Raw genomic sequence first — 26,125 nt, forward strand, 5'->3', positions numbered from 1 at the left:
TCAAGGGCGAACCAGAACCCACCATCACCTGGACCTTCAACGGACAGCCGCTCAAGCCTGAGGAGCGACTCAAGATTGAGAACAAGGTGAGTGACGTCATACTGTGCTAGTCCGAATCGCAAGGCCAAGGTCGGCCAGCCTCTAAAGATGGAAGCGGATGTCAAGGGCGAACCAGAACCCACCATCACCTGGACCTTCAACGGACAGCCGCTCAAGCCTGAGGAGCGACTCAAGATTGAGAACAAGGTGAGTGACGTCATACTGTGAGTCAGGAACCCAGGATCAAGGTCAAAGGGAGAGCCAAAGCCCGCCATTACGAGGGCCTTCAGTAACTTGCGCCCGTATTCACAAACGATGCTTGATTAAGTGAATCAGCAAATCTAACGTACAGCAATGTAATTACGTGCGAGCGATATGGATGGGTAGTTTGGGGTTATGGTACAAAATTCTATCTGCTCGGCGACCGGACTTAACCATGTTATTTTTTGCAATATTCTTATGTATCTAAGACCTCAAAAGCTCGTTATTTCCCATCTACTAATAGTCTTTTATATCCTCAGGACTACCACACATCGTTCGCGCTGCAAAAGCTGACGCGCGCCGACAGCGGCAAATACGTCGTCACTGCTAAGAACGACAGCGGAACTGACACGGTCGAGATCGAGGTACAAGTTGTCAGCAAGCCCGCTAAACCGAAGGGACCACTCAAGGTGTGTATCAAGCTTATTTGTTTTTAAACACTATAGTAATAAGGTAGATTTCTCAATGGCAGGGGAATAGATATTCTGCCCCTTTTCACTGACTTCAAAAAAGGATGTTCTCATTATAATATAAATTAATACGTAATAGCAGGCCTATTCATCTCCGCGAGTTTACATCGAAAACAAAACACGCACGATGGCCCACCTACAGGATACTATTCGACAAGGCCTCACATACGAGCGAACATTGACTCACGCACGCGTATTCTTGTGTATGATGGAAGAAAATAAAGAAAATGGTGTACTAAATACTGTGCAGTATTTAACTGCCTAAATAATAATAAAAACGCAGAATGTACTTTTTTAAGTTGCCTCAAGACACTGAGAGGTAAATAAGTAGTTAATATTATTCATGATAATTCATGCTATAGTTCCAAAATACTGAACTGTCCTATCGATGACATTGACAGCGGGGCGCCACTGTCAATACCGAATCGCTGGTTCCGATTTTTGCCATGTTGGAAACCATAAAGTTGAACGATGGTAGCGCCCCCCTGTCATTGAGTTTGGCAGGACAGTTCAGCGTGGGTCATCTATAAATCATGTATTTCCTCCGCCATTTTCCGCAGTTTGGCACCTCACGTCACATCATTTTACCGAAGTCAGCCCTATAGCTTCGGCACAGTGCCGCACTGACGTTTGTCAACAAAATGGTGCTTGACTCTTGAGACAGGCTAAATTACACCATATTGTTAATGACATTTAGCATACATTTTTTTAAATACCTTCGCGAAGTAAAACTTCTGTACGTAGTACTTATTATTATTCTGTGGTGATAGTGTGTACATAGAGTCTAGGATGGCATATTTCCTTATACCTTCAAAATATCCTATTTGGGAATGATATGGAAAGTTATTCAATGTCAAAAGTTCGTTCTTGCTACAAAAGTTTTTAGTTTTTCCAACATGAAATATCATACATTTGTGCTCAATTTCTCAAACCTGTTAGATGGTAGATTTGTTTTTTAATAGAAGTTATTTTAGGTAATCAGTAGGTACATGCCCGCGCTTTGAAAATGTTTATTTAGTAGTATACTCTTTGTATTGCCAGTGGCGTGTACTATAAAGATCTTCGTCAAAAGTGTTCGACAACATCGCTAATTTATCCCTACCCCCAGGTATCCGACGTCAAAGCAGACGGCTGCAAGCTCAAATGGGAACCACCGGAAGACGACGGAGGCGAACCGGTCGAAAGCTACGTGGTCGAACGAATGGACACCGAGTCCGGTCGCTGGGTGCCTGTGTGCACCACCAAGACTCCCGAGGCTGACGTCACGGGCTTGAACGAGGGCAAGGATTATATGTTCCGAGTGAAGGCAGTCAACCCGGAGGGCGAGAGTGAACCGCTTGTGACAGATACTGCTACGACTGCTAAGAATCCTTATGGTGAGTGGATAATGTATTGGCAAACTTACTATAAGACGCCTGGTGTACCGATGAAGATAGCTATAGTTCTTGCAGAAACCGAGTGAGCTTTATATTATGATTAATTACATATCTGTACACGCGTCAACGTATGCGTGACACATGAATGTGTACGGTTAGCATAAAATATAATATAGTAACAGCAGAATAAAAAGTAAGAGATCAAAAGCATTTTTCTTCAGCTTTTGAATAGGTAATATTGTCATGATTTTTATCCGCGTGATTCCGGTAGAGTAAAATAGAACCTCACTGTTCCAGTGGATGTCGTTACAGACGAGTAAAGGCTCTCCCTTGCTGGCTAAGGATTAGACGACTAAGGGTTTATGAGCCTACATCAGGTGTTTTCAACCTGTCTGGCCAGCATGGGAAGTGTCAGCCAAATCTTTCCTTTTGCCTCTGGAAAATTCGAGAGGGTTTCCTTACTGTAGTGGAAACTAAATAACCTGATGATTCTGGTTCTTAAAACACCTTCATCCAAACCTCTTCAAATCATGAGGCCAGAGCGTGTGGAGTGTAAATGCAAGCATCCATTTTGCCGCTGGTAAATTAAACACACACAGTGGAAACTAAATGACCTGATGATTCTGGTTTTTAAAACACTCAAACAAAAACAGTCCTTATTCCTTTCGCCTTAAACATTATTCTCTATCACAGGCGAGCCCGACCCGCCCGGCAAGCCCGAGTTCAAGGACTGGTCTAAGGAGCACGTGGACCTCAAATGGGAGAAGCCAGCCAACGATGGCGGCGCTCCTATTACCGGCTACATCGTCGAGAAGAAAGACCGCGACACCGGCAAGTGGGTGAAGGCTGCTGAGGTAAGTAGAAATTTAACACAGGTTTAATTATTTCACTGAAGAATAAACTTGACATTTTGACACACTTCCAATAGTGAAACTGTCAATGTGCCAAATTTATTCTTCGGTAAAAAAAACCGACGATTGAAAAATCAGCCCTAAATGGTATAGAATTAGCAGTATAATTCACAGAATAAGACCACCCCCAGTCTTTCCGTGAATGTCGTAAAGGGGTGATTAAGAGACAAATATGTGAACATCAGGCCTAAACCCGTATAGCCAGCTCTGCAGCGTGAGGAGTGTCGGTCAAATCCTCTATTTGCCTCTGGTAAATTAAAGAGGGCCGTATTCCTGTAGTGGAAATTAACTGATGATGAGGAACTGGTATAAAAAATTTTTTTGAACTATAAAATTTCTTACCAGTCACCTCCAGCTAAAAAATAACAGACTAGTGGATACTTGGTCCCTGTAGCTTAGTATAAGCACTTGCTTCTTACTTAGCAGCAAACTCAGTTTTATTTCACCTTATTGTCAAGTTTACTAAAAATAAAGATACAACAGGCCAAACCTCTCTCTCTTATGGTCCTCTTCAGTCCACACTCTTCTCATTTAAACGTCGTGAATATTCACCTCCCTTTCCCTCTCAGGTGCCCGGCAACAAGACAGAGGCCCGCGTGCCCGATCTGATCGAAGGCAAGACCTACCAATTCCGCGTGAAGGCCATCAACAAAGCAGGACCTGGCAAGCCGTCCGCAGCTTCAGAGAATCTGCTGGCTAAGGACAGGTTTGGTAAGTAACTCAGCTATAATACCTCCATGGATTTGAACCTGTGTCTTTAGTGTAAGGCACCCATTTCCAAACCCATTTGCGCGTGATATCCCGTCGTGCGCTCTCTGCCGATATAGCTCTAGTTAAGATACCTCACAGATTACAGACTTTTAGTTGGCCGATAGTTTGACCGACAGTTTGACCGACTTATGTGTATGAGGATTCGACGATACCAAATCGTTGTAATGTGCGGACTACCACACATTTCATGTTCATATTGATTAGCCCGACCCAACAGTAACTATCGGCCGACAAAATGTCTGCAGTATGAGGGCTGTCTTAAGAGAGAAAAGCGTTTCTCTGAGCATCAGTCTAAATGAGTAGAGATGTCAAGAATAATATAATTCTACTCATGCAGCTTCATATAACAGAATAACATTATCCATTTCTAGCTGATCCATTTTGCTCAAAGTCCAATAAAACACATTTTTATTGTATGCTTTTGTTTCTTGTAGCGCCACCTAAGATCGACCGCACCAACATGCGAGACATCACCATCAAGGCTGGCCAGAACATTCGGTTGGACATCAAGGTTTCTGGTGAACCTCCACCAACTAAGACTTGGTGAGTTTTATATTTCAATCAGTGTTTTTATGATAAAGTAGCAATTAATATTGCATTTAAAATTATAGAGGACGATAATCTGCTGTATTGATTTTTGTATATTTTTTTCTACATGCTGCAGGATTTCAAGTAAGATTGATTATATCCTAAAGTTACGGTAAAAACTATACGGCATCATTAAGTTACGATAAAACGGGAACCTAATATTATAATTATCTTGGAAACTAGACTTTAAACATTTCTATGTAAGTAAGTCCAAGGGAACGTAAGCCTTTCCATAGAAGAAGGCACAAAGCTAGTTTTGTGGCTTACCTCCACACGTGAACTGCCATTGGTTTAAATGTGGACATAAAAATATATTTTATAAGCTTGTACACAGTATACCACCTTAGCTACCACTATAAGCATAGATATCAGTAGCAATTATTTTTACCTTATCATCCCAATTTCTCAGGTTCCACAACAAAGAGCGTCTCTCAAGTCGCGATGACCTGACCATCGACACCGAAGACTACAAGATCAAACTATCGGTCGTGGTCTGCAGCCGCAAGCATAGCGGTACTTACGTCCTCAAGGCTGAGAACAGCAGTGGACGCGATGAGGCCACCATACAGGTCAACGTACTCGATGTACCAGCCAAGCCTGAGGGACCACTCAAGGTAATACTTAGTTATAGCTTCTCCCTTTAGCAGCAAGCGCAGCGTAGACTTGGAGCGAGATCAAGCGCGAAGCTCAAGACCGAACGCGATGGAGGACTGTTGTGGACGCTCTCTGCCCCATCTAGGGGACATAGGACCTTAAGTCAAGTAAGTCAAGCAAGCGCAGCGTAAGACTTCCAGCCACATGGTGGACAGATCACATGGCTGGAAGATGTAGCGTGGGTAGGCCTCCTACTAGGTGGACCGACGATCTGGTAAAGGTCGCGGGAGGAGCCTGGATGCGGGCAGCGCAAGACCGTTTATTGTGGAGAGAAAGGTTACAGGAAGGAATTGGATGCGGGCTGCTTCTTCCACAGCCAAACTGGAAATCATTGGGTGAGGACTATGTTCAGCAGTGGACGTCCTGTAGCTGGAATGATGATGATGATGACTATAATGATGATGATTTGGTCGTGACTTATCTTGTAAGACTACAAGATCAAGCTATCGGTCGTGGTCTGCAGCCGCAAGCACAGCGGCACTTACGTCCTGAAGGCTGAGAACAGCAGTGGACGTGATGAGGCCACCATACAGGTCAACGTGCTCGACGTACCTGCCAAACCTGAGGGACCACTGAAGGTAATACTTAGTTATAGCTTTTACCTTTAGCAGCAAGCGCAGCGTAGACTTGGAGCGAGATTAAGCGCGAAGCTCAAGACCGAACGCGATGGAGGACTGTTGTGTTTATGCCCTCTGCCCCATCTAGGGGACATAGGACCTTAAGTCAAGTAAGTCAAGCAAGCGCAGCGTAAGACTTCCAGCCACATGGTGGACAGATCACATGGCTGGAAGACGTAGCGTGGGTAGGCCTTCTTCTAGGTGGACCGACGATCTGGTAAAGTTCGCGGGAGGAGCCTGAATGCGGGCAGTGCAAGACCGTTTATTGTGGAGAGAAAGGTTACAGGAAGGCATTGGATGCGGGCTGCTTCTTCCACAGCCAAACTGGAAATCATTGGGTGAGGACTATGTTCAGCAATGGACGTCCTGTGGCTGAAATGAAGACTAGCATTTGGCTGCGGCTTATCTTGTAAGACTACAAGATCAAGCTATCGGTGGTGGTCTGCAGCCGCAAGCACAGTGGCACTTACGTGCTCAAGGCTGAGAACAGCAGTGGACGTGATGAGGCCACCATACAGGTCAACGTGCTCGATGTACCAGCCAAACCTGAGGGACCACTGAAGGTAATATTTCCGACAGCTAACAGCGTCTTTACAAATGCGAAAAGCAGAGAACTAGTCTTCCCAGTTCTCTGTGAGTCTTTGCAGAAGTAAAATTGGTATTTCCGAGGAATACAATTCTCCGTTGTCCAGGTTGTACTACTTCTGTGGCGTAAAAGTTTATTGAGAATCCAAAATATTACTGCCTCAATATCTCAAGCTTTGTGTAATATCTCAAATCGTCATATTGTCAGCTCTTTAGCGAGAGCACAAGTAATAATGACTAATAGATCCTTTGGATCTACTACGGAATCGGTGTTAGGGATCCAATATAAATTAAATATGAAAGATTGTACTGTCTTCTTTAACGAGCAGTACAAGCTGTATAATTTTCGATCCTGAACACAACGTAATAAGACTCAAAAAGCACTAGCACTTACCCTTCAATCCTTCCCCAGATCTCAGACGTCCACAAAGAAGGCTGCACGCTCAAATGGAACCCGCCCCTAGACGATGGTGGTGCGCCCATCGACCACTACCTGGTCGAGAAACTTGATACGGAGACCGGCCGCTGGATGCCGTGCATGAAGACCAAGGACCCGAAGGCCGAGGTGGAAAACCTGGTTCCAGGACACGAATACAAGTTCAGAGTGTCTGCGGTCAATAACGAGGGCGTTTCGGAACCCTTGGACGCGGACCACTCGATCATTGCCAAGAATCCGTTCGGTGAGTGCTGATATTGAATTTTGTAAAACATTCGACATTACCACCTTTTGTAACATTATGGATTAATGAATTATTGAGTATTGAATCTCTGGAAAATGGAACAAAACAGTTGCGGGTTTGAGTATAGTATATTTCACGTAGGATTAGTACGTGAATAGCCTACCTATAGCGTATGGCTTGAGCGTTTTATGCTTATAGAAGTGAAAAGCATTTTTTTTTTTCAAAAACCTAAAGAAAATGGTTTAGTATGCACTCGTCTGTAGTTGCTGCTTTGTCACCTGTTTTATTTTTAAAATACAAATATACTCTCATTTTCCATCTATGTGGCATTGATGGGATGTCAATCCTAAACTTCGAAACCCTCCAATACTCTTCTGATTAAATTCATTGTCAAGTCAAAACTTTCCTCTCGTTCCTAAGACTCCTCAACCTTCACTGGTCCAAATTCCAAACTATAGCTCTTTCTTGACGATAACGTGCAAGTTCCAATTTTAAAATCACCGTCTCCTCTCGCAGACGAACCGGGCAAACCCGGAACACCGGAAGTGGTTGACTGGGACCGCGACCATGTTGACCTTAAATGGGACAAGCCCATCAACGACGGCGGCGCTCCCATTACCGGCTACATTATTGAGAAGAGGGAGGTCGGCTCGCCGAAATGGGTGAAGGCCTGCGAGGTGAGTGGAGTCCTCTTAGTTCCTATATCTAGACTGTCCAGAGTCAAGAGCTGGAGCAAGGAACACCTGGATTTGAAATAGGAGAACTCAAATCGTCGAGAAGAAAGACCGCGACACCGGCAATTGGGTGAAGCCCGCTGAGGTGAGTGGAGTCTCTTCCATGTTCCTCTATCCAGGCTATCCGCTATCGCGCGTAATTATGTTGCTGTCGCGCTCGCACACTCACTGCGGGCGCCCGTCGCACAGTCGCGACAGCAATAGAATTACGCGCGAGCGATAAGGATGGGTAGCTTGGGGTCATTAGACAAAATTGTACGTGCTCACGGACCAGGGTTTAGTAACATGTAGACCTGAAGTGGGACAAGCCCATCAACGACGGAGGCGCTCCCATTACCGGCTACATCATTGAGAAGAGAGAAGTTGGCTCGCCGAAATGGGTGAAGGCCTGTGAGGTGAGTAATACTACTAATACTTTTTACTTATAGTATTTTAAGTCGATTATCTTTAGCACTGGATTAATTAGTTTGTTGGGTACTTTTAAGGTACTGTAGATAGTAGTCATTCAGTAACATCACTCCAAAAAAGTCACTAGAATGATTCGGGATGACGAAGAGTAAAAGCGAATTCGTTATGGCCCCATAAGGGCACTACGAGTCTAGAGGGCTTTGATGGATGGAAGCCTCTTGCGAAGACTGCCAAAGATCGCAATATTGCAACTAATAATCATTTCAACTAATTTGCTACTCCTGAGACTGGAACCCAGCTAAAGCTACAGATAGTATAGTACTGCAAGAGCTTATCAATTAAATTCTACTTGTTGAATAAAGGTATTTCGCAACGCAATTTCGTAATTTCAACTTGGGAGTGATTTCATGAGTATCCCCAAAGGTAAAGACGTATATCACCACTAAATTGGCCGTTAAAATGTGTGTTTCTCGTCAGGTCGGCCCCCACGACAACGAGAAGGCTACAGTGCCGAACTTGGACGAGGGAACGGAATACGAGTTCCGAGTGAAGGCCATCAACGAGGCCGGCCCTGGCGAGCCGTCAGACGCCAGCAAGTCTGTCGTCTGCAAGCCCAGGAAACGTGAGTATAATATTTTATTTATATCGTAATGTAAACGGGTAAAGTTGTCTTTTGTTTCGCAAATAGATTTGCTACAGTTTTTAAAACTACCGCTGTAAGCGCGTGATATAAACGCAATGTCGAAGGAATCAAGAACATTAGTTACTAAAGTTGTGTATCATGAGACGGATCATTGATATTGGAATAAATCTCGTAAACGTTTCAAAGTCGGGAAAAACTTCAAGGACATGGATCAGAGAATCAACAAAGTTCTCGTGTCGACAGCAAACCTACACAGTGTCAGCCCAAAACTCCGCTACAAGAGTGGCGTTGTCAGCAGCATAAATCCTCCTGTGTGCAGTTGCTCGGGCACTCAGGGCACGACAGTGCTTCATCGAATGGGGCACAAAGTTCTTGCTTGCTCAGTATCGAGACTGTGTTCATGCCTCTTTATTTTACTTATTGTCCCTTTATTTACCTTTATATTTCCTTCCCCAGTGGCCCCGAAGATCGACCGTCGCAACCTACGCACCATCAAAGTTCGCGAGGGTGAACCAATCGCGCTTGACGTTAAAGTGTCGGGTGAACCCGCGCCAGATGTCGCTTGGAGCCTCAACGGCAAGAGCGTCAGCAGCGGCAACGGCCTGAAGCGTAAGTCTCATCACCATCATCATCATCATCACTTGTACGCGAGGCGAACCCATCGCGCTTGACGTCAAGGTGTCGAGTGAACCCACGCCAGATGTCGCTTGGAGCCTCAACGGCAAGAGCGTCAGCAGCGGCAATGGGCTGAAGTGTAAGTCTCATCACCATCATCATCATCATCACTTGTACGCGAGGGTGAACCTATCGCGCTTGATGTTAAAGTTTCGGGTGAACCCGCGCCAGATGTCGCTTGGAGTCTCAACGGCAAGAGCGTCAGCAGCGGCAACGGCCTGAAGCGTAAGTCTCATCATTATCAGCGATTGAAATACAATGAAATAGTTTATTTAGTACACAGGCACTTTCCAGGGCACTTATACACGTCCCAAATATAGCTTGCCCTACCACCACTTCGAGACAACGTGGGCTGGTGCTGAGAAGGATTGACGTCAAAGTGTCATGAAATAAACCTAGTTTTCACTGGTCAGGAAATGACAGATTTTTTTTTTAAACTTGACCACCTAGGATCGGTAGAAAAAAGAGGTGGGAATAGCTTCATGGATAAAGGGCTTTCTCGCAATGCACATTGCTGAGATCTTTGACTAATGACTCTACATTATTGGGGGTACCCTACGCAGCACTTGTCAATACCGTGATCTGCCCCTTCATCATCATCATCATCATCATTTAAGCCACAAGACGTCCACTGCTGAACATAGGCCTCCCCTAATGTTGACCGGTTGCTAGCGGCCTGCGTACAGCGTCTTCCTGCTACCTTTATTTATGATGTCATCGGTCCACCTTGAGGGTGGATCTGCCCCTTAGTCAAGATTATTAGTCATCGATGCTCCTCCAAATGCAACGGTCCCCTGTCTCTTGACATGGCTAATTCTTTCAACTATTACCATCAATATTCATCAACAGATCATACTTTATTATACCAACCTAACATATTCTTAATTAAATAATTAATATACCATACTTGAACCATATAATTTTGTTCCAGTGGTGAACGTGCCATACTTGAGCAAGTACCAGCACTCGAGCCCGCGTCGCAAGGACTCTGGTACCTACAAGATCCACGCCACCAACAGATATGGCGAGGACAAGGCCGAGTTGGAGATCATTGTTACATGTGAGTATATATCTCTGAAAACATTGTTAGACTCTTGAAAGATGGAAAAAGTTTTAATTAACAGTTTACTGTTCTTGTAAGATCGCATAAGTTTTTTTATTATGCTTTATGAAAATCGATATAATTGCGAGATTAACCTAGCAAATTAGATTAATAATAAAAGAGCAGGGCAGGAAGTTTATTAAGTAATTTGGTTATGTACAGAAGATAGCACATGAAGCTAAAAACTGTGGCTTCTTATGTAGTTTTAGTTGAACATGCATCGTCTGATGTGCTTTCGGCTGTTTTATGCTCCACCGTAAATAGTATTTGCATTCTTCTACATAGATAGTTTATTAATGTTACCTTCGCAAATACCTATAGCTTGGGAGGGTATCTCAAAGAGTTGTGTATGAAGGATTTTTAATCATAATTATGTATATCAAACACAATGTACCTGACAACAGTGTCCTAAATATGTATCAAATAAATAATTTTTCATTCTTTTTTCCCAACAGCCAAGCCCGAGAAGCCGGAAGGCCCTCTCGAGGTATCAGACATCCACAAAGACGGCTGCAAGCTCAACTGGAAGCGGCCTAAGGACGACGGCGGCGAGCCCATCGAGGCCTACCTCGTCGAGAAGTACGATACCGAGACCGGCAACTGGGTGCCTGTCGGGAAGACGTTGGGCAACGTTCCCGAGATGGAGGTGAGAGTTTGGAACAGCTTTGTATCTAAGACTTTACGTAGCATCGGCTCTGGTGTCATTAGTAAGGAGTCCCAAAATGCCGCACGGTATCTATAATCGTAGGTGACGACCACGTTACTGAGATGGAGGTGAGTTTGAAGAATCTTATAGGTCTATGCTAGATAGGAGTCGCTCTACTCGCGGTCAAGTGTGGACGAACAACGAGTCTACAGCAATCACTCCCCTTTGCGTGATGCAAAACCGTTTGTGTTCGTCAAAATACCGACAATAGGTGAATCACAGCCAAGCCCGAGAAGCCGGAAGGCCCTCTGGAGGTGTCAGACATCCACAAAGACGGCCGCAAGCTCAATTGGAAGCGGCCTAAGGACGACGGCGGCGAACCCATCGAGGCCTACCTCGTCGAGAAGTACGATACCGAGACCGGCAACTGGGTGCCTGTCGGGAAGACGTTGGGCAACGTTCCCGAGATGGAGGTGAGTTTGGAATAGCTTTGTATCTTTGTCTTAGAACCTAAGACTTTACGTAGCGTCGGATTTGGTGTCACTAATAAGGAGCCCCAAAATGCCGCACGGTATCTATAACCGTAGGTGACGACCACGTTACTGAGATGGAGGTGAATTTGTAGAATCTTAAGGTAGGTTTATGCTAGACGAGCAGGTTAAGTGCGGACGTACTACGAGCCTACAACAATCACTCCCCTTTGCGCGATGCAAATCCCTTTGTGTTCGTCAAAAAATCGACAATAGGCAGAGTACAGCCAAGGCCGAGAAGCCGGAAGGCCCTCTCGAGGTGTCAGACATCCACAAGGACGGCTGCAAGCTCAACTGGAAGCGGCCTAAGGACGACGGCGGCGAGCCCATCGAGGCCTACCTCGTCGAGAAGTACGATACAGAGACCGGCAACTGGGTGCCTGTCGGGAAGACGTTGGGCAACGTTCCTGAGATGGAGGTGAGTTTGAAGAATCGAATAAAAGCGTCGATCCGCCGATAGCGGAACGCTGAAGGTGTCAGACTGGCCGATTTATTATTAGTGATCCGAAGAACGCGGGTTTGATTCACCGCCGCTCGACTATAGTGGTGAACCCTCTCGTAACACAAGTATATTTAGCTTATCACAACAAAATTATTAGGAATTTGCATTTACAAATTCTTAAAATTATGTTTCAGAGCTCAAAAGAAGTCCTGAAAAAAGAAAGTTAAAGGTCTACTTCAAAATACTAAACGAGTCGTTTCTTGAGGTTGTTGAAGTGCCGAATATTGTAAACTACCTTGTTTCTTTTTCATCTGAATAACTCGTATAATAAAAGTGTACATAAGATAAAATGGTAACATCATCATAAGGCAGGATGCAGGATGACCTTCATCGATTTACCAAAGGCAAAAGCTGCTAAAGGAAGGACTTTCCATGCTGGTCAGACGGATTGCGAAACCCTTGTTTTCAAATTGTCCTCCCTTAGTCCCCTATTACGACATCCACCGGAAGCGTGGGGTCCTATTCTATTCTGCCAGAACCACATGACTGATCGTGTATATTTATTTTTAGGTGGACGGGCTGATCCCAGGCCACGAATACAAGTTCCGAGTGAAGGCACTGAACAAGGAAGGCGAGTCCGAACCGCTGGAGACCTTCGGCGCCATCGTCGCGAAGGATCCGTTCAGTAAGTGATGACAATAATAATATCATTATTACGATAGATAATTTCGTAACTTTATTTTATTGAGAAAGGTATACTTACCAATAGTAAAACACATAAGACAGTTGCTTATAACTTGCACTTATATTTCCCATAACAAGCACATGCAGGGGCTACGCGTGCGTCGTTTATTTGACGTTTACATCCAATTTGTCTTTTTCATTTCTAACTGGACAGCGGCCCATTTGGCTAATTGGCAATAGAATAAGATAAGATATTACTTTATTGCCTCGATTACATACATATTCCGACATTAAAATTTTTGACGTTACAAATATGTATAATATTTCAAAGAATATGGTTAGAATAATTCTTATAATGAAAAAGTTCTACATATTCTGCCATAATTTGTTGGCGCAGAATGTATAAATATAGGTGATTGAGAAACTTCTTGTGAGTTCTTCGCTTTCTTTTTTTTTTGATAGTCAGCTAATTATAGGGTTAAATCTAATTTCACATTAACTTTACAGCGGTGCCAGACGCCCCAACCGCGCCAGTGCCAGAAGACTGGTCTGCCAACCATGTGGACCTCAAGTGGGAGGCGCCTATCTCAGACGGAGGCTCGCCCATCATCGGCTACATTGTTGAAAAGAAGGACAAATACAGCCCGCTGTGGGAGAAGGCGGTGGAGACACACACGCCTACACCATTCGCCACTGTCAACGGGTGAGTTAATATCAAAGCTCCAGGACGCTAATACAAGTCCCAAATACAGCTTGCCCTACCACTTCGGGACAACATATAGGCTGGTGCTGAAAAGTGGCGGAAGGAACTCAGTCATCTTTGTGAGTCAACTGGTAAAGCGAGTGATCGAACAACCACTTAGATCTTTAATGAGAGGTTCCTATCTTTGATGGAGACTTGCCCATCATCGGCTACATTGTTGAAAAGAAGGACAAATACAGCCCTCTGTGGGAGAAGGCGGTGGAGACACACACGCCTACACCCTTCGCTACTGTCAACGGGTGAGTTAACTGATCGGGCGACCGGTCAGCGTAGATGAGGTTCTGAGTGTTGTGGAATAGAATAACACCCGATTTCTGAACCGGGCCAGGGAGGGACAATTAGAGGCAGCGGCTTTAAAATAAATTGTTTACTTTGTTTAGGATCAGGTTCACCGGCACCAGATACTTATATAACCCTAATGATAAAGGTTCCTGATTACCGGGGACTATATTTCTTATTTGCTATCTGACAAGCTGTCAAACCAATCGTTGCAGTTTATCTGACAGGCGAGTTCCTAATAGGCTATAGGAAACTTTATTAACTATTGAAAATGCCCTTTATTTTTTCTGCTAGAGGGCCAAACTTTCAAATCTGATTCATTCTAAACCATTCCAAAACCTTTATGCGCAAATTGTTAAATTCGCAAATTGTCAAGCGGTCGCAATCTGCCAAATTCGCAAATTGCCAAATTCGCAAAATGTCAAATGCGCAAATTGTCAAATTCGCAAAATGTCAAGTTTTAAAAATACCTTACCTTCAGAGTGGTCGAGCAAAAAAAAGAGAAAACTATGTTCAAATAAATTAAAGTCCACTAAAACCAAGAACGAAGATATCAATCTTAATCGATCCACTAACGTATCCTCTCATCCCCAGGCTGATCGAAGGAAACGAATACCAGTTCCGCGTGATCGCCATCAACAAGGCCGGCCAGAGCAAGCCTTCGGATGCGAGCAAGAACTTCGTCGCGAAGCCCCGCTTCCTGGCGCCCAAGATCGACAGGAGACACCTCAGAGATGTCACCATCTCTGCCGGGTCTACGCTCAAGCTGGAAGCTTCTATCACTGGAGAGCCGGCCCCGGCTGTGGAATGGAGGTACGTGGTAGATAAAGCAAGCGTTTCGTTCATTCGAAGGACGTCCAGTGCTGGACAATGGCCTCCCCCAAGGATTTCCATAACGACTGTTCCTGGGTTGCCCGCATCCAGGCTCTTCCTGCGACCTTCACCAGATCATCAGTCCACTTAGTGGCGGGGCCTGCCCACACTACGTCTTCCGGCTCGTGGTCGCCACTCGAGAACTTTACTGCGCCATCGGCCATCAGCTGTGCGAGCTACCTACGTGCCCCGCCCACTGCCACTTGATTTAAGTAATTCTGCAGGTTATGTCGGTCACTTTATTTCTCCTGCGGATATCCTCATTTCTGATCAAACACGTACCCAACATTGTCACTAGACATCTATCCTTGGACTATCTCTTGGACGACCTATTGTTTGATTAGTCTTTTTAGTGAGTCAGTGAGTGACACTCTGAACATTATTTATTCACCCAGACATAATATCTCCAGTGCAGCTTATCTTACTAGCACAGCTACTGTGTGATTTGGTCTCAAAATAAAAACTTAACCTTATTTTTCCATAGATACCAAAACATGCCTCTCCGCGCATCCAAGGCCGTATCCATCGACAATCCAGACTACTTCACGAAGCTGGTGATCCGGCCGGTACGCCGCGACGATTCCGGCGAGTACACCGTGACAGCTGTCAACTCCAGCGGCAAAGACGTCGTCAACATCAACGTGGTTGTCACTGACAAGCCTATGAAGCCTGAGGGACCGTTACAGGTGAGTGAGGAGCAGCGATCTTCTTTCTCAGCACTGGTCATGTGTTGTCATGAAGCAGTGTAATTTAATTAAACAAGTGTAATTTACAATTAAACATCTCAAATAAATGCAGTGGTAGGGTCTAAGTTATACTGGGGCATGTAAGTGTTTTGTATCTATTTTCAGAAATTAAATAACTTTTATAACATTTTTTATGACTGACAAGGCAGGCATTTGACCGCAATCGCACCTGGTGTTAAGTGAGATGCAGTCTAGGGTGGTGCATAATATCGTATCATACTTACCTATGTACCTGAACTGGAAGTAAAATATTGCTATCACAAACTTATTTAGTCGAATGTCAGCGAGCGAGTCATCCATTTCACCATCATCATCATTTTAGTCATAGGACGCCCACTGCTGAACATAGGCTTCTTCCAATGATCTCCATAATGATGTTGTGTGGTTGGTAGCGGCCTGCATCCAGCGCCTTCCTTAGTAGCACCTTTACTTATTAGAAATAATCTCATGTTGCAATACCCTAGCAGGGTCCATGTTATGGGTCTACTTCTATTTATGAAAGAACCTTTGTATACCAACAAACCAACATGGAGCAATAAATTATTTGAATTTATCCATTTGCCATTAGTAAATTAAAGAGGGTTGTGCTCCTGCAATGGAGACTGTATGACCTGATGGTAATGTCATGGATTAATATTACACTATATTGACTATTGCTATTTTCTCAGATCTCGGACGTCCACAAAGAGGGTGCCACCCTCAAGTGGAAGCGGCCGAAGGACGACGGCGGCACCCCCATCGAGTACTACCAGGTCGACAAGCTGGATACCGAGTCTGGCTGCTGGGTGCCTTGTGCGCGCTCTGACGAGCCTAGTAAGTAGACTTTGAACAAACAAAATCTAGTTTTTATTCAATTAGTCCCGCTGTGCAATGGAGGAAAGTCGATATTTCGAACTCCTCGCATATTCTTTTAAAGAAGTTTGTATACTAAACTACTAAGCCTTCACTGGTTGGGTTTTAATGAGGGTTTTCGCGTATGAAAAATCCGCCAGATGGCAATACGTAGACCCTAGGTCCAAATGCTGCATGACATGTCAAAATCCACCAATCACGCAGCAGTCAGACCCCACATCCACGTCCCGTCATCTAGCGGATCTTTTATACGCGAAAACCCTCATTGAAAGCCAAACTGTAAATCCTGAGTATACAGGATTTCCAGTTCAGAAAAATAGAGTTGGGATTAGGATTAGACACAATTGTCATTGTTTCTCATGCTAATTACTCGCTATAAGTGAAAGAGAGACCTGAAAATACGTCGTGCAGCAACCCTCCTAGTTTCTTGCTATTTATATCATATTAGAGCTCTGAAATAAAGCAAAGTGCTTTTAATTACCTCTTTATTAAATAAAACACTAACGTGATTGTATTATTGCAGAGTGTGATGTGACCGGCTTAACTCCGGGCAAGGAGTATAAGTTCCGCGTGTCCGCTGTGAACTCGGAGGGAGAATCGGAGCCTCTGACTGGGGAGGAGAGCATCATCGCCAAGAATCCGTTCGACGAGCCTGGTATGTAACCGGTTACAAGTTTATGATGTATAAACTTAAGTGTGTGTTCTTTGTGAAAGAAGTTGTTTAGTCAATACTTGTAGATGTCACTTTGAATTATTTAAAAACAAGAATAACACTACAAGCGTATCATTTGAACACTAAGCAGATGTGGAACTAATTACAAGGACACTTGAGAAGCACCTCTAGAGAATAACGTTCGTGGTAGTTTCAATATTAAAAATGTTTTGCTCTGTTTTTTTCCGTCGACAGCACATCAGATTACATTTTTATTGGAAGATAACTCTTATACCGTTGACTCTTTCATTTTGATGTGTCGTCGATTTTACGTAGCAATAAGCGATTGCCGTGTCGATTCTTTTAGTAATGCTATTATTGGAATATGAACATAAACCTGCGTGTAAAGAAACAAAACGTCGAAGCGTTTTGTTATTGGACGACTCGCTCGCCTCTAGCGCATCCTTTTATGACTAATCTCGCCTTGTATTTTGCTATGTTTCCTTTCTCATCTCTTTTGGTCTTAAAGACCCATTTACAGGATATAGCTTTTTTGCCAGTAGGTAAGTCACATAAAACATAATAATGGAATGATATTTATATATGCTATTTTGTTTGGGGGTGCTGGATTGTTAATACAAGTCTTGCAACCTTGACACATAACTCCTAGTATATTTTTTTTTATTTAAAAAATAGATTATCCCGTTAGCTCGTGACCCCTCGTGGTAAGCTAAAAATGCTCGTGTTATGTGGGCTCACCACAATAGTCTAATCTCGAGTCGGCCAGTCCGACCCCTTCACCGTTCGGCTATCGTGGCTTCCATATTGACACAAGCATTCTCTCACAGGTGCGCCAGGCACGCCAAGCGTGACAGACTGGGACAAAGACCACGTGGATCTCAAGTGGAGCCCGCCGCGTACTGACGGTGGCGCACCCATCACTGGCTACATCGTCGAAAAGAAGGACAAGTTCGGCAACTGGGAGAAGGCTGTGGAGGTGCCCGCCGGTCAGACAACTGCTACAGTGCCCGACCTCATCGAGGGACAGACTTACGAGTTCAGGTAGGTGACAGACTAAGACAGAAAACCACGTTGATCACAGGATCTCAAGTGGAGCCAGTCACTAGCTTCATCGTCGAGAAGAAGTCCTTCTTGTCCAAGTTCGGCAATTGGGAGAAGGCTGTAGAGGTGCCTGCCAACCAGACAACTGCTACAGTACCCGATCTGATAGAGGGACAGACTTACGAGTTCAGGTAGGTGACTCAAAAAGGCAGAGACCACGTGGTTAAAAGCTAAGCTGCTTGCATGCTATGTGGTGTAGAAAAAGGACAAGGTCGGCAACTGGGAGAAGGCTGTAGAAGTGCCCGCCGGTCAGACAACTGCTACAGTGCCCGACCTCATCGAGGGACAGACTTACGAGTTCAGGTAGGTGACCCAAAAGGGCAGGGACCACGTGGTTACAAGTGGAACTGCTTACTAGCTACATCGTGGAGAAGAAGGACAAGTTTAGCAACTGGGAGAAGGCTGTGGAGGTGCCTGCCAACCAGACAACTGCTACAGTGCCCGATCTGATCTAGGGACAGACTTACGAGTTCACCTGAACTACCTACCTAGGTTCAAACCAAAAGAGCAAAGCCCTCTGAGGGCTTCCGCAACAACCGGTTCTGCGCTGCCCGCATCTAGGTGCTTCCCATGACTTCCAGAGCAATCTACCAAGTGGGAGTCCAGCAAACACAGCGTCTTCTGGCCAGTAGTCGTCGGTCTTCTGGATATAAGCCCCCATTTTCTTATCAGCTCTGCAAGCTGTCTTTAAAGGTTTTTGGTCAACCAAACAGGAGAGCGTTCTTCACTAATTGCCAAGATATGGTTTCCATTACAAAGCCAAGCTGGAAGCTACCTTTTTTGTCTTACAACTTTGCTCTTTTCCGAATCAACCCAATACATAATTTATTATCACGGCATTTTACAACCTATTACCATCCGCACAGGGTTCGCGCCGTGAACAAGGCAGGCCCGGGCGAGCCGAGCGACAGCACTCACCCTATCGTAGCCAAGCCCAGGAACTTGGCGCCGAAGATCGACAGGACCAACCTCATCGACATCAAGCTCAAGGTCGGACAGAAGTTCGGCTTCGATGTCAAGGTAAGCGAACTGGGACATACCATATTTGGACCAGAAGCTGTAAGTAAGAAGGGAATAATATTGAAATTTTACCTTAAAATAAAATTTGTATTATGTTTCCTCAGACGTCCGAAGTCCATTATGTGAGAGAGTACATCGTATTTCCTTGCGTTGTCGCTAGATGTCGCTACTTTACCGTCACGTGACCACGCCGCTAGCGCCCCCAATAGCCAAATCTGGAACTAACTCAGAAACCAGAGAGCGAGCCACCAGTTTGTGTCATTGTTCGGCTCATAAAACAATAATGAGGATATGGTCTAGCACCAGGAAGGCATTATTTGGACTTCGGACGTCTGAGGAAACATAATACAAATTTTATTTTAAGGTAAAATTTCAATATTATGTGTTCCGTTTGACGTCCGAAGTCCATTATGTGAGATCTGTTTGTTATCTTCTGGTGGCTTGCGAAATAAAAGGCAACAATGTGATATTAGTAATCGTATATGTAGGAAAATGTAATGAAAGTAAACATAACAACCAATTAGCTGGCAAAAATTAACTGACCATCATTTCAGCAACATAAAGGTAAAATAAAAGTAAAGGTAGTTAATTGCGATTGATAAATAAAAATAAATACAATTTAAATTTTCTATTATTTAGAGGGTGTAAAGAATTGAGAAAGCGACTTTTCTGAAGTCACATCATTACTTCGGCCACTTTTTTCTACATCTCTGTTATAAAACTTTCTAAAAGTGTTTTCATGCCGCCAATTAGCTTTTTCTAAAATTTCATTAATAGGATATTTTTCTAAAAAATTTAGTGATGACCCCGCTGACCTACAGCTACCAGGGGAAGCCTCTATTCCTGCCTCAGAAAGAGTTCGTTTTACCCAGCCACCTATGATTACCGCGGAGGCTGGCTTAACAGGTTCTCTAGTTGTGATAAATAAATTTGTTAATGAACCCCTTCTATTTTTTGAGATATCTATCAACGACCTTATCCAAAATAAAGCATTTGTATTTCTATCTGGCGAAGCATACAAAGTCCAACTTGATTGTTGATAGGATGCCGAATCTGTCTTTGAACCAAATACGGGATGCATGGTAATGGAATCTCCATTGTCTATTAAGTGATTTGTATCACAATGTAAAAGTGTCAAATCATGTACTCTACGACCCGAAGCTAACAAAAGAATTGTGGCAGTACGTCTAGAAACATCAAAAATACTAAGTAAATTTGGATTGTTATTTTTTAAAAACTGAATGATTAATCTTGCATCCCATATTGGCAATTTAGGAGGAATTGGTCGGGCCAAAGAAATTGCTTTAAGAATGTGTTTAACTAAGTTGTTAGAAGATATTTTAATGTCAGAGAGTGTTTCACAAATAGATGCTATTACCGATTTGTGCACAAGAATGGAACGATATGCTAAACGATCTGTTAGAAACAGTCGCTAGGTACCTTGCTACGTTATCAGGGGAAGGGTTTTTAAAATCTAAGCTATTTTGAAGACACCACTGCGACCATCTATTCCATATTGGGGTGTATGTTTTTAGCGTCGAAAGAAGCTGCTTCTCCTCCGCTGTCCAACTTCCTGTTAAGGCGTCCCAGCCGAAATGAGCCAAGCTTCCAGCTGTAGGTTGTGAACTTGAGCTGGTGGCCGTCCCGTCTGAGTGTCTATCAGTGTCGACGACAGGTTCTGAATCTTCACAGGGCGTGCTAGGGCCCGGTTTTTCAAATCTGGGCGCCAAAAGGGCTTCGTCCACTTGGGTGCAATTATGATGAACTTGCCTGTTGCCGAGTTGAGGTGATGGAGTACTCGAGGCAGCAGGGATGGTGGAGGGAACACCCACGCTAGGTGGTAATTCCAGCACCTGCTGAACGCGTCGTGAAAGCAAGCGTTCGAGTCTGACAAGTCTAGCGTAGCATAGTTCGATACGACATGAGCTTCGCTGGAAGCGAAGAGGTCTATTTCGGGGGTTCCCCAGCGGTTGAAGACCTTTACTGTCGCTTGGTGTAGTAGGTACCATTCTGAGCCGGCGCGATTGCGCGAGAGGTGATCGGCTTCTGTATTGTACCGGCCTGGCAGATGGTGAGGGACCAGTACTATGCTGAGGCTGTCCGTCAACGCTAACAGCTGTCTGGTCATTTCGAGTAGCTTCGCTGATCTCGTCCCGCCCTCGTTCTTTTTGTACGACACCACGGTGCGATTGTCGCTCTGCAAGATTACTGTAGAGTGTTGAAGAACCTCTGCCTTTGACGAGATAGCGGCTATCACTGCGTACATTTCCTTTAGATTGCAATGCCATCTTTGTTGACGACGATCCCACGTGCCTTGAAGTGTATCGTTGTTTACCGTGGCGCCCCATAGAATGTCTGATGCGTCCGTGACTAGGTAATTTGTTGGAAAAACCGGTTGGTGAATCGGGGTCTTCTGACTTATGTTGTCGAGCCACCATTCCAACTCTGACTTTACTTCGTTCGTGATGGGACTGGGTCGCCGCGGGCTTTTTCGAAGTACATGGCTGTGTCGCTGCAGCGTTCGGCAATGCAACCTTCCTCGGAGAGTGGTGAAGGTTGCGAAATTGAGGTACCCTAAAAGGCGTTGCGCCTGTTTGAGGGACCAACTGCCGGCTGCCAAGCGGGTCAATATACATTGGCGAATCTTCCTCACCTTGTCCAGGGGTAGACACTTGGTGTTGAGTTGTGTGTCCCAAAGTATCCCCAGAAACTCTAACGACTTTGTTGGCGCAAGAATCGACTTTTCCCAATTGATATTCCAACCCAGGCTGGAGAGGTATGTCAACGCTACCTGAACATGAGCTTCTAACATTTCTCTGTTCTGATGCACAATGATGAAATCGTCCAAATATACTATCAGGCGGAGACCTTGGCTGCGCAGTAGTTCGGCCACCCAATTTGTGACAGAGGCGAACATTCTTGGTGCTGCAGCTAGTCCGAAGGGAAGGCAAGTCATCTGGAGTAACTGACCCTCGTAACTGATGCGTAGGAAGCATCGATGCTGCTCCGCAATTGGCAAGTGGTAGTAAGCTTGGCTGATGTCCAGTTTTATCATCCAATCGTTGGTTTGTAAGAACTTGGGCATTAGGTAGTGATGAAATAAATGAAAAGTTTTGGGATTCATGAACTGATTCAATGCTTTTAAATTGAAAATGACCCGATTTTTGCCGTTGTTCTTTGTTATGATAAAAAGTGGGGAAATGAAAGACGGAGTTAAGGGAGCGGGCTCTAGAACCCCGTTCTGAATCAATTCTTGGATCTCTGATGACATCATCACTGATGTTGGGGTTTGATATTTTTGCATTATTTCCGGTGTTGGGAATACTAATGGTGGCATTTGATCGAAAGGAATGCGCGCTGACGAAATCAAATTGAGAATGGTTTTTGGAGGATCTAATTTGGCCCAGGCTGCTCGATATAGCCTGAGACAACCGCCCGAAAACCGTCTCGAGTCATTTGTTTCTATACCTGCTACCTTGATCTTTGCGCCCCCCCCCCCCTTTTTCTTTTTGTCTCGTTGATCATAGTGACGCTTTTCCGATTTACCCTGTTGTTTATTTTTTGACTGCTGTGTATTTCGAAAGGAGTTCTCACGAGACGTTGAGGCAACGGGGGACTTCGAGCGCAATAGAGATTTAAAACGAGAAGCTGGCTTTGCCCTAGGCATGCTTTCCTTGACCAACTTTTCAGTACCGCCTATTTTTTGTAAATAACCGGCCAAATCTAGAGGGTTAAACATGTATTCCGCAGAAGGTGGAATCTTTTCGATATCTTCACGCGTAAATTTTTCTTTCAAACACTTAAGAAGTGCCTTACGACGAAATTCTAAAACTTCTGCGCGTTTCCCGCATACCATTTGCAGAATATCATGTGAAACCGCTTTATAATCAGAATCGTTACCAAAAAGTTCTCTTAACTTATCGTGAATTGCAGATAATTTAGCACTCGGTTGCGAAGACCACTCAATAAGTTTCCGTAACGCCGTATTCAGCGATTCGTTTTGTGTCAATAGGGCATTCGATAAAGCCGCAAAACTACGTTCCATTTGAAACCATCTAATCGGAGCGAAAGGATCTTCCAAACGTCTCAACTCCTCATTTATTTTTAATTCGCAAAAACCCGGAAACGCTACGTATTTTTTCTGCACATCCGTATAACGCACCGCATTCCACTCCGTAGAATTGAATCTCTGCATACTAATAAGCTTAGAAACTCGATCGGGATCAGCTTTAGGAATCGAGGGCTCTTTAACGGAAACGTCAAGCTCCGCGATGTCGCCCACCGGAGCGGGGGCGCAACGGTATTTTGCAAAAAAATATTAAACTTTCTACTTTTATCTCGAAAGTTAGAAAAATTATGAAAATAAAAAATTTTTGTAGGTAGAAATGAACGTTATGATTGAAAAATCTAACGACAACCGGTCGGTTCGAAAAACGACGCAACAATGACACAAACTGGTGGCTCGCTCTCTGGTTTCTGAGTTAGTTCCAGATTTGGCTATTGGGGGCGCTAGCGGCGTGGTCACGTGACGGTAAAGTAGCGACATCTAGCGACAACGCAAGGAAATACGATGTACTTTCTCACATAATGGACTTCGGACGTCAAACGGAACACATAATAATTATTATTGAAGATATAAGCTATAAGGGCGTATAAGCAATACCCGTAGTATTGCTTATACGCTCTTATTGACGCCCGCGATATGTTTTTTAGAACCAGGACTCGAAAATTTGTTTCATTAGCACTACTGTTTAGTAAATATATTAATCGAAAATGGCAACTGGCTACCAGAAGAAATTCCTTTTGAATAGAATTTCAGAGGTGGAATTGTGTAAAGGAATCGTAATCATTTGTCAGTTCATAACGTACGATTATTCTGTCAAACGCTTTGTTTAACTGACTATCGAACGTTATGAACTGTCAAATGATTACGATTGCTTCACAATTCTCCTGGTTAGATTTGCAATAAAAATGATGATGAACTGTAACAAAATGCAATACGTACTACATAGGTTCAGTTTTAATGCTATTCAGCTCATTGATTTTAAATATTAACACTTTTTACCTATTGCAAACATTGTCACACTGTAGTAGCCTTTAATCAATAACCTCAAACTTTCCTACGACTTAATTTACGAACAACTTTTTCAAACATCCCAGGTGACCGGTGAGCCCATGCCAGAAACAAAATGGTTCCTGGCCAAACGCGAGGTCAAGTCCGGCGGCGAGATGAAGGTCCAACACTCGGACTACAACACCAAACTGAACTGCAAAGCAGCAACGCGAGCAGACAGCGGCCGCTATACTATCACTGCTGAGAACAGCAATGGGAAGGACGTGGCTGAAGTGGAAGTTATTGTGCTGAGCGTACCTAGCCCGCCTGGAGGACCGCTCAAGGTACGTTTTTTTTCTTTTTATGGCTTGTATTTGGATGTTTGTTGCCAGTTTCCTCAAGGTACATTTCCTCTTTTAACTTGTGTAAACGTTGTAAGTCTTAAAGGTTCGTTTTCTTTTTTATTTATGGCGTGTGTGAGAATAGCCAATGTTTTATCTGTGTCAGTCCCACAGTCAATGTAAATCAATGAGGGCTATCGTTTTTATACTTAACAGTTGGCACCCCTGGCGATTGACAGGACCTTACTCTACAGTGGCGCCATCTTGATGAGTGCAAATGCGATACCACTTTAGCACTCACCAGTTGGTGCCACTGTCTTCGCTACTAGCAAGTGACAGGATCTTACTCTACAGTGGCGCAAACTGGTGAACGCTAAAACGATAGCCCTCATTGAAAACCAATTTCAAAAGTAATTATTTACCAGTTTCCATCTAGATTCAAAATATTTTTACACTTTTGGGATAGTGACTGACACCAACATGAAACAATTTTGTTGGAACTAAATGTTGGTTTCCCACTCTGCAACTTTAGTGTAGTATACGGTCTACAATTTGGCCTCCAATGAAATCTTGTTGCTAATCGTATAAAAGAACTTATTGTTTAGTTTTCGATAAGATTTAAGCTCATAAAATGTTGGGATATCCGTGCTGACAGCTCACACACATTTAACTCAGCTGTTAACTTCAAATGTAAAAATAAAGATCTTAAAGTATATTATCTCTTAAAAGTGGAACACAGTACTTATTGTAGATATAAAAATAATCGATCACAAATTCCTAGAACTAACAACCAAGAACTGCAAGAAAATTATTCCTATCCTCATCTTTAGGAGTCAAGCATTTTAACAATCATTGTCTTCCATCTCAGGTGTCTGACGTCCACGCCCACGGAGCCAAGCTCTCCTGGAACCCGCCGGCTGATGACGGCGGCCAGCCCATCGACAAATATATCGTGGAGCGTATGGATGAGGCCACGGGACGATGGGTGACCGCGGGAGAGACTGACGGCCCGCAGACCAGTCTCGCGGTGGATGGACTCACGCCCGGACACAAGTACAAGTTCAGGGTCCGAGCTGTTAACAGGTCAGTTATTAGTTACTTATCTATAGATAAGTTTTGTAGTTAAAGGTGAGCGCATAACTGAGTCATTGCCTGTGGTATGGGAGCGAATATTTGACGTGGCAGAGCATATAAGCAGAGTAAATACAAATGAGTAGGTCATCTTCATAGAAACGCACCGAGCGCGGTTTGTATGTGAGCGCGCGCCAATACGTATGCGGCGCGCACGCACACACTGACAAAATTCGGTGCAACTCCCCGCTAATCAAGGCTCAATTTTGTCAGTGTGTGCGTGCGCGCCGCTTACGTATTGGCGACCTACTCATATGTATTTACTCTGATATAAGTGAGCACAACACAATGAGGGCTATCGTTTTAGCGCTCACCAGTTAGCGCCACTGTAGAGTAAGGTCCTGTCACTTGCTAGTAGCGAAGACAGTGGCACCGACTGGTGAGCGCGAAAGTGGTAGGAGGACTATCGCATTTGCACTCATCAAGATGTCGCCACTGTAGAGTAAGGTCCTGTCAATCGCCAGGGGTGCCAACTGT

The 26,125-nt window shown here is 44.2% G+C and overlaps 1 protein-coding gene across 1 annotated transcript in view; it reads left to right on the top strand.

Annotated features, from left to right (window-relative positions):
- LOC135084185 (twitchin) overlaps positions 1–26,125 on the top strand; it is a 211,053-nt gene that overhangs the window by 123,489 nt on the left and 61,439 nt on the right. The window contains exons 101-122 of the mRNA XM_063978926.1: positions 561–710; positions 1,879–2,146; positions 2,840–3,000; positions 3,627–3,768; positions 4,263–4,371; positions 4,826–5,030; positions 6,685–6,952; positions 7,469–7,629; positions 8,572–8,716; positions 9,194–9,346; positions 10,344–10,472; positions 10,970–11,160; positions 12,703–12,817; positions 13,324–13,519; positions 14,453–14,671; positions 15,216–15,417; positions 16,146–16,290; positions 16,853–16,984; positions 17,830–18,043; positions 18,970–19,123; positions 24,284–24,520; positions 25,386–25,600. Coding sequence (XP_063834996.1) covers positions 561–710; positions 1,879–2,146; positions 2,840–3,000; positions 3,627–3,768; positions 4,263–4,371; positions 4,826–5,030; positions 6,685–6,952; positions 7,469–7,629; positions 8,572–8,716; positions 9,194–9,346; positions 10,344–10,472; positions 10,970–11,160; positions 12,703–12,817; positions 13,324–13,519; positions 14,453–14,671; positions 15,216–15,417; positions 16,146–16,290; positions 16,853–16,984; positions 17,830–18,043; positions 18,970–19,123; positions 24,284–24,520; positions 25,386–25,600 — 3,911 coding nt within the window. The remainder of the gene's footprint in view (positions 1–560; positions 711–1,878; positions 2,147–2,839; positions 3,001–3,626; positions 3,769–4,262; positions 4,372–4,825; positions 5,031–6,684; positions 6,953–7,468; positions 7,630–8,571; positions 8,717–9,193; positions 9,347–10,343; positions 10,473–10,969; positions 11,161–12,702; positions 12,818–13,323; positions 13,520–14,452; positions 14,672–15,215; positions 15,418–16,145; positions 16,291–16,852; positions 16,985–17,829; positions 18,044–18,969; positions 19,124–24,283; positions 24,521–25,385; positions 25,601–26,125) is intronic.

This window comes from Ostrinia nubilalis, chromosome 25 (assembly GCF_963855985.1).
Source record: "Ostrinia nubilalis chromosome 25, ilOstNubi1.1, whole genome shotgun sequence".
In the NCBI taxonomy this organism is placed as follows: domain Eukaryota; kingdom Metazoa; phylum Arthropoda; class Insecta; order Lepidoptera; family Crambidae; genus Ostrinia; species Ostrinia nubilalis.